A 12,216-nucleotide genomic window follows, 5' to 3' on the forward strand; every position below is an offset into this window, starting at 1 on the left:
AGAGATAGGCAGATATTTTAAAATTTCTGCGTTTTTTTTTTTTCTTTTAACAGGTTTTTTTTTTTTTTAATATAAAAAAGTACAGTCAAACGGTGTTAATATTTTGAAACAATATAATGTATCGCTTTTTAAAGTTACACATGTCTGAATTTTAAGTAGGGACTTTTTCTATTTGTCATTACCTCCTTAATTCTAGGAACTCATTTTCTCTCAGCTTCTGCAATTATATATATATAGATTTTTTGTAACCTATCCAATTTTTTTTTTTTTTTTTTTTACAATTTGAGGCTTTAGTTGAAATTTCTTCTTTAGTCTCTTTTCCATATTCTTTGATTGTTTTATCAATTTGGTGATAACTTATCTATATAGGATAATTTTAAAACTAGTTCTATGTAAAATGTTCTAATACTTTTAAGGTGATTTTTCTAGTTGCCCAATGCCAGATGTTGCTTAGGAAGTCAAGTGCTTAGATCACTAGTATTCAACTCATTGACGAGACTCCCATGGAAGAATCCCTAAGGAATACGAAGTTGAGTTCCCTTGAATAAGAATGCATACTTTATAATGTAGGAGGTGGTGGGATGGGCACCAAACTGCATACAACAGTTTCAAACAGGACCAAAATATGGATCACTAATGTATAGGTCCTCAAATATTTAAAAGAGAACTGTGTATCTCATGGTAATAAGGAAACATAAACATCAATTCAAAACCTCAGCTGTTGGTGACACAAAGTAGTTAGAATGCCGGATCAAGTGTGTTTGGCATCAGCTTTTAGCATTCTCTTATAGCTTTTAACTTTTAAGTCCAGCTTTTTAAAACCTCACTTTTTCCCACTTTTTCCAAGGTACAAATATACTTTAGTACACTTTTAGCAAAAAGTTAGATAAGTTGTTCCCAAATGGACACCAAGTGACTCAGCACAAGTAACTGTACATTTAATTTATTCTTTGTAAGCTAGCCTATTGCCATGATGGAAAGTTTTAGATGTGTTTATAGGAGGCTTGTAATGCACGTGTTGATGTCATAGTTTTTCATACACACACACAATTTTTCCAGTGGTTGAGGCTTTCATCCATAACTTGATACACAAGCATATAGTACAATGGCCAATGGGTACGTACACAAACTATGCCTATGCTATTTCCTTAATTCTTTTTTAAAATATTAAGACTCTTGTATTGTCTTCCCCCTCCGTATTATAAATGAGGGAACTCCTCATCATCCCTCTTAAGCCTTAGCACATTGAGCCCCTCCTATCCCTCTCCCACTTGAATAATTGCATTCTCTCTCTCTCTCTTTTCAGCACATTGATGCTCAGTCTTATTCTCACTATGTGCAGAAGTATTTTGGGTTAGGGGAAATTATAGAAGATAATCACTAGAAGCATTGATGTGGATGATGCATGGCATTTTTTTTCCTGATCTAAGAGTGCATTTGACTCAATGTTTTATTTTAGATATTTTTCTCATTGATCTGGTGTGCAGTTACAACCCTCTTGAATCTATAGCTACATTCGTTCTTAGCTCATCATTCAACTTTTCTCCCTCCTTTTGACCCTTTCCAGATTGAAAATATGGATGCATTGTTTGAAGCACAGTTTTCTCCACTTGCTGACTCAGGACGTGCTCTTAGTAAGTGCGGTAAATGCCTGCGGTACATGAAATACATCTCTATGCAACCATCACGTCTGTTCTGTGGTACATGTGAGGAGGTTTATTATCTTCCTCAAAATGGTACCATCAAGGTAATTTTATTTATTTATAATTAATTTTCATTCTTTAACGTGTACCCTTCATTACCTTCAAAATCTATTCCCCCTTTTTTAGTATAATTGGTGGATATATTTTACTATATTCTCAGGTCTTCATATAGAACATAAGGTTGGCATTGGTTTCTGAACAATAATGGTTTACCTTATATACAATTTCTATATTGCCTTTGTACTCTACTTAAATTTTTGTTCCTCTCTCTCTCTCTCTCTCTCTCTCTCTTCATATATATCAATAAACAAGGTTGGGTCCTATTCACCGGTTCATTGGAAACTGAGCTGAGGCAAAAATACCTTTTTGGTCCCTATATTTTAGTCATGTTTTTAATTTGGTCCTCAAGTTTTTATATTTTCATTTTGGCCATTTCTGTGCCACTATGTACAGTTTTAGATTAATAAAAAAATAAATTTTCATGAAGAAATGGACCCTCTCCATTTCAAACAGAAGGAGAGGATCCTAATTCATCTTTTACTTTTAGTTCTGAGAGTTAGTGGTGTAATTTAACATTATCAGCCTTGATTTCAATCTAATTAACTTTGTTTCTTTCTTTAGCCAAAAGTAAATTGGTGTTGTATTTCTCCACTCAAAATAGAACTGTTATTACTTTTTGTCCAACATGAATTTATTAGCATCTTATGTCCAACACCCATCACTGAATATCTTCTTATTTGATATATAACCAAAAAAAAAATTATTTATCTGCAGTTATACAAGGAACTTTCTTGCCCTTTAGACAACTTTGAGCTTCTGATCGTTTCCATGCCTGGCCCAGAAGGCAAGTCATTCCCACTCTGCCCATACTGCTACAATAGCCCTCCATTTGAAGGTGTGGACACACTCTTTGGTGCTGTCAAAACCGGTAATTCTGGCAAATTGGGGAAGGGAGCTGGAATGCCCTGCTTCCTCTGCCCACACCCCACATGCCGACATTCACTGATTGCCCAAGGAGTATGTGCTTGTCCAGAATGTAGTGGGACACTTGTTCTAGACCCTGTAAGTGCTCCGAAGTGGAGACTTAATTGCAATATGTGCAATTGCCTTGTCTTCCTCCCTCAAGGTGCTCACAAGATTTCCACTACTCAGGAGCGATGTCCTGATTGTGACTCTAAAATCATAGAAGTTGACTTCAACAAGAAGACAACACCTTTGGAGGATGGAGCTACCATATATGTTGGTTGCATTCTTTGCGATGAGTTGCTTCATTCACTTGTTGAGATGAAGCATGGCAAATCATTTTACAAGCGCATGGGTTCGAGAGGAAGGGGGAGAGGAGCTGGAAGAGGGCGAGGACGGAGCAGCGGGAAAAGGGTGGACCCCAAAATGAGTTTCCGAGATTTCTGAACTACACATGATATACATACTTTTGACATCTGAAACTGCCAGCGCTGTTCAACTTAGAAACTGTTTGTTGTTTTCCCTTTTCGAAGCAAAGTTGACATTTGGGTTATGTAGAGAGTGTCGTCGTCCATGACAAGGGATTATGTCTTGTTATGTGGAGTGGCTCTCATCAGGTTGAGATTTGGTCTTGACTCTTGAGGGGATTGAGTTCTTCTATCTATTTGTAATTCTTATGTAAAAAAAAAAGGAAGAAGGGTGGGGGGGGGGGGGGGGGGGGAACAAGAAGTTAAAAAGGAAAAGCACAAGTTGTGAAATTTTTCTGTACCTAGACAAACATGTCGTAATTTATGTGAGTTTATTTTTAATTGTCCTTTATTTATTACTTATTTATTTTTTAATTTTTAATTTTATAGGTAGAGGTAGTGGGGGAGGGGGAAGAGTTTTTTAGAACACATGAGAATGAAAACCATTAAATTTTGTCATACATGCATGATGCATCTGCTGGAATGTATGAAGTCATTATTTTATTTTCTCTATTTTTCCTTCGTGATTTTGACGCCTCTGTTTGTTTGTTTGTTTTTGTTTTTTTGGTTGGGTGGTGTCACCGTTCGAAGTCTCTTTTGACTTTCCATTGCAAAAAATATATATACTTTTCTTGTTTTGTGAAAATTATTTTTATGATTATAGTGATTAGGGCTGTCCATAGGGCCTGAAAAATTGAAACCACCCCGGCTGACCCAATGTCAAGGTGATCAAGTAACGGGTTTTTGGGCCTTAAGAATTATGGGTTTGGGTTGAGTAGCGGGTCCAATGATCCTGATTCGTTGAAATCAACTCAGCTGTATATATATATATTAAAGATTTGCTTGATTAGGTGTTGCACCCTCATTGTTTGGAATTCCAACCTTAGCACATATTAAGTTTATTTTTTCCTTGATCAAAATACATCTCTCTCTCTCTCTCTCTCTCACATGTGAATGGTATGGAATGGGATTAAATCTATGCATTTGGATTAAATAGTGACTTTTTTTTTGTTGATGAAAAAAGACTTTATTGAACAGAGAAACAAAGACTAGCTTCTTACCTAATAACAGAAACAAAACAGGGAGGGCAACTACCATAATAAAAATAAAATAAAATAAAATAAAAATTACAAGCTATAGACCACTTAGGGAGTGAGCTACCATATTAGCTAGCCTCGGAACCGAAGAGATAGAAACATAAGAATAAGTTACAAGAAGAGATTGCATGTTAGCTAAGATTGAAGCAATTTTCCAAGGTGGGGGGAAAATCAACTCATAAATAGCATCATGACAGATCTTAGAATTTGGCTTAATAATAACATTCTCAGTCTCCAACTTAGCAGCAAGTGATAGAGCCAATCTAACAATTTTAGCCTCTACTTGGAGAGGGAATGGTGGTTTTCGCTTTTTGAGAGCAAGCGAAAATCAAATCACCTATCCAATCTCTAGCCACCAAGGCTAAATAGGGTGAATGCATCTTGTCATAAACACTTTTGAAACATAATAATTCAAACCCTATACAGATATTTGGAAACACATCATATTTTAAACAAATATTTTTTTTTAGTATGGATTCTCAATTGATTAAATCATGATCGACTATATGTATTTTATTTTTATTTCTCTCTATTCTATTCTATATAAACCCATACCTTTTGTTACTTCCCTAATTGACATGCATTTTTTTTAATTACTTCTACTAATATTATTGTATTATTTTGGCCTCCTCGTACTTTAAAAAAAAAAAATCCACCAATAAAATTTAATTACCATATGCAAACAAAAATGTAATTTGGATAAAATACCCCTAAAAAAATTTGCCTTTTGTTTTTCCTCAATTGGAGTGAACTAGAAAAGTTTGGATTGAGTCAGATCTAAATGTGGGTTAGGGTAAGTATGTGGAGTAGTTATGAATTTTATTTTTATTTAAAAATAACCAAACAAAGAGAAAAAAACAGTGGTAAACGAATGAACATAATATATTTATATATACACACACACTATACTATACTATATAATAAAAGTTGAGATTAGAAACTGTGATTGCACCAAGTGACTTTACCAAAATGTAGAAATTTTTTAGATTAAAAAAAAATAGATATAATTCTTTTTTTTGTTCTTATCTTCTTCTCCTATAATTTCTAAGTTGATAAAATCTTAATTTGATTACAATCCAAATTCTTCATCTAATCCTTTTTTTATTATAATTTATAAGTTGATAAAAAAAAAATCAATTTGATTACAATCCAAAATCTTCAACTTATCCTTATTTTTTATTTAAATTATATTATTACACAAAAAAGAAATAACTTTATACATGTAAAAAACAGCAAATGTCCAAATGCTCCAGTTCAAACCTAAGTGCAATGTGCTGCTTAATTTGGTTGGCTTGCATTATTGCATACATTGGATTGGAGTGCCGTATTTACTCCTTGGCCTTTCCATTCTTCTGGATTGTTTATTTTCTATGCAATACTAATATGTTTATTTTTAGATATGCGAACATCTGGTAATGTAAAGAGAATTAAGGGTATTTAACTTTGTAATGAGAAAAACAAAAAGATTTATTTTTATCCAAACACTAACGATGCGTTAATTCAAACTAAAAAAGAAATAAGTAAACGTGAATGATGGCAATTAGGAAATAGGATAGATTTTAAAAAAAAAAAAAAAGAAAAAGAAAAAAAGAAGAAGTTATAATCAACTTAGAAGTTTGAGGTTATCCAAAGAAAAAGAAGTTAAACTCAACATAACTTTATCCAACTAAATTAGACTTTTTGTTCATATCAACTTCTTCAATGTAGAGTGTGTGTATGTGTATAAAATAATTCATAATGAATACCTACTATAAGGTTCTTTTTCTCTATTCTTCTCTTCTTCTACCTACAACCTTGCGAGTATGTATTTGTTTACTCTAATTATTTTTCCATTAAATTGAATAAGTTTTGTGTATTTTTTGTCTTTTGGTTAACCTAATTTGCTTAAGTTTTATTCAATTTATATAATTATTGTAGGGATAAGAGCCCAAGATCATATATTGGGCCTTGGGTTTTGTCCAAGGATATTAGTAGGTTCGAGGAGGAATAAATAGCTATTGTATTCTGAGGTAGGGGACGAGTGGAGGATGATCCGAGGAGGAACTCCTCCTCGGATACGATGAATGCAACTCAGATATGTATTCCGACAATTAAAGTGATCCTCCAAGAAACTCCAATGATAAGGACATGCCTCATGAGCATACAAAAATAAAGGAAACCTAAAAATATCTAAAGAAAAGCTGCTACCACTGCATTAAATACACTGCAGCTACTTTTCTAGCCGCATTTATGTGGAGAAGACCTCTGAACAGTACTACCTTGGTTACCACAACTCACAGAAAATCAGAGAGGGTGTCTGATAGGACAAGTACTCAAGTAAGGGCTCAAATGATCAACAAGTGTAAGATAAAGATGGTCTAAAGAAGGATATATAATGTGAAAGACTCTTCATGGAGAGGGGATCGGGAAAAATAGAGAGAAAACACTGTAGCAATCTAAATTATCTTTGTATCCATTTGTGATTAATTTATACAAGAAAGACCTCCTCAGACTGAAAGGATATTAAGAACAAAATCTCTTATTTGTGTTTGACTGTCATTCAAATCAAAACTATCCGTTGTTCAATTCATTAGAGTCTAGTTTTTTGATCCACTATCTACAAATTTATTGTATTGGGCTTATTGGGCCAATATCCCATACATATTGGGTTTGGACTGTAAATCGAGACCCTACAATTGGTGCCGTTTGTGGGAAGAACTTGTGTGATAGTGAAAATAACAGTCAACTATGGTAGATTCAGGCCCACACTAGGCAGAATCCATAGCATCTCAATGTGAAAATCCTTTCGCCAACCTTGACCGTAGGAGAGATCAAGAGGGCAACGTGCACGTTACGCATACAAGCAAAAGCCACTCTCGAGTTGGTAGTCACTTCTCTCAAGAGCAACACAATAAAGTCATGCAAAGGGAAATCGACCAGCTAAAGAAGAAATTACGCCATGCACAACGAAAACAAACTCCCACCCCATTTGATTCCTATTCCGAAGATGAGAAGGATAGCAGTTATCGACGTAGAGCAAGGACTCCTCCTAGTGAATCCTTCTCATATGAAGAGGAGCACCACAGTGAACGCAGATGCAAGAGCCCAACTCACAGAGGACTGGGAAATGATGCGATGAGCAAAGCCTTGAACCAGATTTCCAAGTTGCCCTTCACTCATAGGATTGAAATGGCAACTCTTCCTCGGCGTTTCCATCAGCCAACATTCACCACCTACAATGGGCGAACGGACCTAGTGGAGCATGTGAGCCATTTCAATTAGAGAATGGCTGTCTATTCTAAGAACGAAGCCTTGATGTGCAAAGTGTTCCCATTCAATTTGGGACCCGTGGCGATGAGATGGTTCGACAGCCTGAGCATTGATTCTATAAATTCTTTCAAGGAGCTCACTCGAGCATTTGGCTCCCGTTTTATCACATGTACTAGGGTCCCTCGGCCCTTAGACTCCCTATTATCTTTGTCCATGCGAGAAGGGGAGACCTTGAAAACATACTCGGACATGTATTAGGAGATGTACAATGAGATAGATGGTAACTTTGATGACGTCGCCATCAATACCTTCAAGAGTGGCCTCCCAATCGAGCATAGTTTAAGGAAGTCCCTAACAGGAAAACTAGTCACCAGCTTGTGCCAGCTTATGAACCGGATTGACAAGTATAAAAGGGTTAAGGAAGACCAGCAACTGGGTAAAGGAAAGGCTAAGGTTATCCCTCAGGAGATAATGGATTTCAGGTCGGATCGATTCAATAACAATCGACCTCGGAGAGATTTTGCTGGACAATCAGGGTCTACCAACACCCAGTCCGTTAATGCAGTATTCCGAGAGCCAGTGTATCAGGTTCTAGAGAAGATTAAGAATGAGCCATTCTTCAAATGGCCAAACAAGATGGCTGGAAACCCCATGAGACGCAACCAGAGCCTTTATTGCCAATATCATCAGGACGAGGGGCACACTACAGAAGACTGCAGGAATTTGTGGGACCAATTAGACCAGTTGGTCCGAGAAGGGAAGTTGAAGCAGTTGCTACACCATTCTAGTGGCCAAGCGGGGCAGACAGGCTCGGATCCCCAGAGAGATGCTTTTTCAAGACCTCTTTTGGGAACAATCAATGTCATCTTCGCTGCCCCCGGTAGGACCGGTTCCTATCCCTTCAGAGCGATGTCTGTGGTTCGGCTATCAACTGAAGATAGCAATTCAGAGCCAAAAAGAGTCAAAATAGAGGCCCCGCTGGTTTTGGGCTTTTCGGCCGACGATAAGATCGGAACTATCCAACCCCATGACGATGCTTGGTGGTCACACTCAGGATAGGGGGTATGATGTGAAAAAAGTGTTGGTTGATCAGGGAAGTGCTGTTGAGATAATGTACCCCCACCTGTACAAGGGCTGAATTTGAAATCCGAGGACCTAACAGCGTACGATTCCCTACTAGTAAGTTTCGAGGGGAAGACAGTTACTCCAAGAGGTTAGATTAGATTGCCCATATAGACTGGTTTGGATGTAGTGGAAGTGGACTTCATTGTGGTGGATGCTTATTCACCTTATACGGCTATTGTGGCTAGACCTTGGCTTCATGCCTTAGAAGTCGTTTCTTCTACCCTGCACCAGAAGGTGAAATATCCGTCCAATGGCTAGGTTAAAGAGATTGTAGGGAATCAGTCCATGGCTAGGTAGTGCATGGTGGCTGCCATCTTACATAGGCCCAATGCGGAGTCCTCGACCTCTGTTGGAAAGGACTTATAGCAATCAAGAACTTTGGTATTGCCCGACAATGGATCAACTGAGGAAGCAAAGTGCGAAGATCTAGAAAAGGTTGCTGTTAGCGATGATCCAGAGAAGTTCTTTCAGGTCGGCTCGCAGCTACCTCCCCAAGAGAGGGAAGAACTAATCGAATTCCTAAGAAAAAATGTGGATGTATTCGCATGGAGTGCTTATGAAGCTTTGGGGGTGGATCCAAATTTCATTTACCACCATTTAAATGTTAATCCATTTGTTACCCAAAAAAAAAAAAAAAAAAAAAAAAAACCTCCTCGGCGTTCATCTAAAGATCATTCTGATGCTGTCAAAAATGAGGTGACGAAGCTTAAGCAGGCGGGGGCTATCAAAGAAGTTTTCTATCCTGAGTGGCTGGCCAATACTGTGATAGTAAAAAAAAAGAACAGAAAATGGCAAATGTGTGTGGATTTCACGGATTTAAATAGGGCTTGCCCAAAAGATCCATTTCCTATGCCTCAGATAGACCAGTTGGTAGATGCTACCGTAGGCCATTCTCGGATGAGCTTCTTAGATGCCTTTTAAGGATACCATTAAATACCGCTAGCTCCAGATGATCAAGAGAAGACAGCTTTTGTTACTCCCACTGGAAACTACCATTACAAGGTGATGCCCTTCGGCTTGAAAAATGCAGGATCCACCTATCAAAGGATGATGACTAAGATGTTTGAACCTCAGTTGGGCAAGAATATCGAAGTCTATATAGATGACATGGTGGTAAAGAGTAAGATGGTGTCCGAGCATGTGGGAGACCTCGGAAATATTTTTGAAATACTGAGAAAATACAAGCTGCACCTTAACACCTCCAAGTGTTCTTTTGGCGTGGGATCAGGAAAATTCATGGGCTATATGGTGACCTACCGGGGAATTGAGGTTAATCCCGACCGAGTTAAGGCGATAATCAATTTGCAACCACCTCGGAATCCCAAAGAAGTTTAGAAGCTAACTGGAATGACTGCCGCTCTAAACCGGTTTATTTCTCGGTCTGCAGATAGATGCAAACCGTTCTTCTTATTGATGAATAAATGGAAGGGATTTAAGTGGACTGAGGAGTGTGCTTCGACATTTTAGCAACTTAAAGTATACCTATCTCGGCCACCTATCATGTTCAGTCCTGGGATGGATGAGGTCTTGTTTTCTTATATTGCGGTGGCCCCTCATGCTGTAAGTTTGGTGTTGATACGGGTTGACAATGGAGTACATGAGACCGAGATTCACTATCTACTGCTGGAGAAAGCCATCCTGGCAATGGTGCATGGTACACGAAAGCTTCCCCATTACCTCCAAGCACATATAGTCATCGTCCTAACTCAACTTCCACTCAGGGCCATACTTCGAAGTGCTGATTACACGATGAGGATTGCAAAGTGGCAGTTCTAGGGGCTTTTGACATCAAATACATGTCTCGTACCTCTATCAAGGGTCAGGTACTGGCAAACCTCGTGGCCGAGTTCACTGAACCCCCATTAGAAGAAACATCAACGACACAGAACATGGATGGAAAATCGGTTGGCACAATCTCCCTGCAAGAACCTTTATTCTGGAAGGTATACGTTGATGGTGCGGCAAATCAAAGTGGCTCTGGAGTGGGGCTAGTTCTAATCTCACCCAAGAAGCTCACCATTGAAAAGTCACTAAGATTGTGCTTCTTGGCCACGAATAATGAAGCTGAATACGAAGCCTTGCTGGAGGGAATGTCCATGATTCAAAGAATGGGAGGAAAGGCAGTAAAGATGTTCTCGGACTTGAGGCTGGTCGTTGGCCAAGTGAAGGGCAAACTAGAAGCAAGAGACGAGAGAATGCAAGGGTATTTAAGTCAGGTTAGGCATTTGCAATCAGGATTTGAATCCTTCACCCTATTGCACGTCCCTAGGAGTGGAAATACACATGCCGATTCCCTGGCCACGCTTACAACCTCCTCGACGTAGAGCCTACCTCAAGTTATCTTTATAGAAGACTTGTGCAAACCCACAGTGGTAAAGGGACAAGCGGTTCATGTTCACCAAATCAGAATAGGGCCCAGTTAGATGGATCCTATAGTACTATATCTGAGAGAGGACATCTTGCCGGAAGACAAATCAAAAGCTGATAAGATAAGGAGAAAAGCGCCTTGTTTCTGGCTGTTCGAGGACCAAAAATTGTACAAGTGCTCTTTTATGGGCCATATCTACTCTGTATTCACCCTGAAGCGACAGAGCTACTCCTTAAGAAGCTACATGAAGGGATTTGTGGAAGCCACACAGGAGGCAGGTATTTGTCTCACAAAGCCATCACTCAGGGCTACTGATGGCCAAATATGCAGAAAGAAGCACAAGAGTATGTGAAGAAGTGTGATCAATGTTAGAGATTTGCACCAAACATACATCAGCCGGGAGGAGTTCTTAACCCCCTGTCCAACCCCTGGCCATTTGCTCAATGAGGCTTAGATATAGTTGGCCCTTTCCCCAAAGTAGCAGGAAACAAGAGGTATCTGTTGGTCGGCACTGATTATTTCACTAAATGGGTTGAAACTGAACCTTTAGCAAATATCAAAGATATGGACGCTAAGAAGTTTATTTGGAAAAACATTGTTACCCGGTTTGGGGTCCCTCATTCCCTCATCTCGGACAATAGTCTTCAGTTTGATAGTAAGACCTTCAGGAGATACTGCTGTGAATTGGGGATTACGAACAGATATTCTACCTCGGCCTATCCCCAGGGGAATGGACAAGCCAAGGCTGTTAATAAGGTCATAGTGAATGGACTCAAGAAAAGGTTGGACAATGCGAAGGGAAGATGGGTGGAAGAATCGCCACATGTCCTGTGGATGTATCAAACCACGCCTCACAGATCAACAGGGAATACCTCCTTTTCGATGACTTATGGAGCCGAGACTGTTATTCCTTTAGAAACGGGCTTTCCAACACTAAAGACCAGCTCATTCAATTCAAGCAGTAACAATAAGTTGCTAGAAAGGAGCTTAGATCTTATTGAAGAAAGAAGAGAAAGTGCAATGGTCCAATTGGCATACTATCAACACAAACTCAAGCAGGGTTATGATGCCAAGGTAAAGCTGAGGCCACTAATGCCTGGTGACTTGGTATTGAAGAAAGTTTTGGGCACTGCAAAAAACTCAACATGGGGAAAGCTAGGACCCAATTGGGAAGGACCATATCGCATCACCTCTATGGCTGGTATAGGGGCATATTTCCTAGAAGACTTAGATGAGCATGTAAT

General features: G+C 38.7%; 2 protein-coding genes across 5 annotated transcripts in view; both read left to right on the top strand.

Annotated features, from left to right (window-relative positions):
• Nucleotides 1-3,363, top strand: part of LOC126733366 (DNA topoisomerase 3-beta) — a 97,940-nt gene extending 94,577 nt beyond the window's left edge. For all 4 annotated transcript variants that reach the window (XM_050436631.1, XM_050436632.1, XM_050436629.1 and 1 more), the window contains 2 exons: nt 1,568-1,747; nt 2,478-3,363. In XM_050436631.1, the coding sequence (XP_050292588.1) occupies nt 1,568-1,747; nt 2,478-3,113 (816 nt within the window). In that variant the 3' untranslated portion in view covers nt 3,114-3,363. The remainder of the gene's footprint in view (nt 1-1,567; nt 1,748-2,477) is intronic.
• Nucleotides 3,364-10,400: 7,037 nt separating this feature from the next.
• LOC126690038 (uncharacterized) lies at nt 10,401-10,928 on the top strand. The gene has a single exon (XM_050385180.1). It carries the CDS (start codon nt 10,401-10,403, stop codon nt 10,926-10,928), a length of 528 nt encoding a protein of 175 aa, XP_050241137.1.
• Nucleotides 10,929-12,216: the final 1,288 nt, after the last annotated feature.

Source organism: Quercus robur, chromosome 6 (assembly GCF_932294415.1).
Source record: "Quercus robur chromosome 6, dhQueRobu3.1, whole genome shotgun sequence".
NCBI classification, from domain to species: Eukaryota; Viridiplantae; Streptophyta; class Magnoliopsida; order Fagales; family Fagaceae; genus Quercus; species Quercus robur.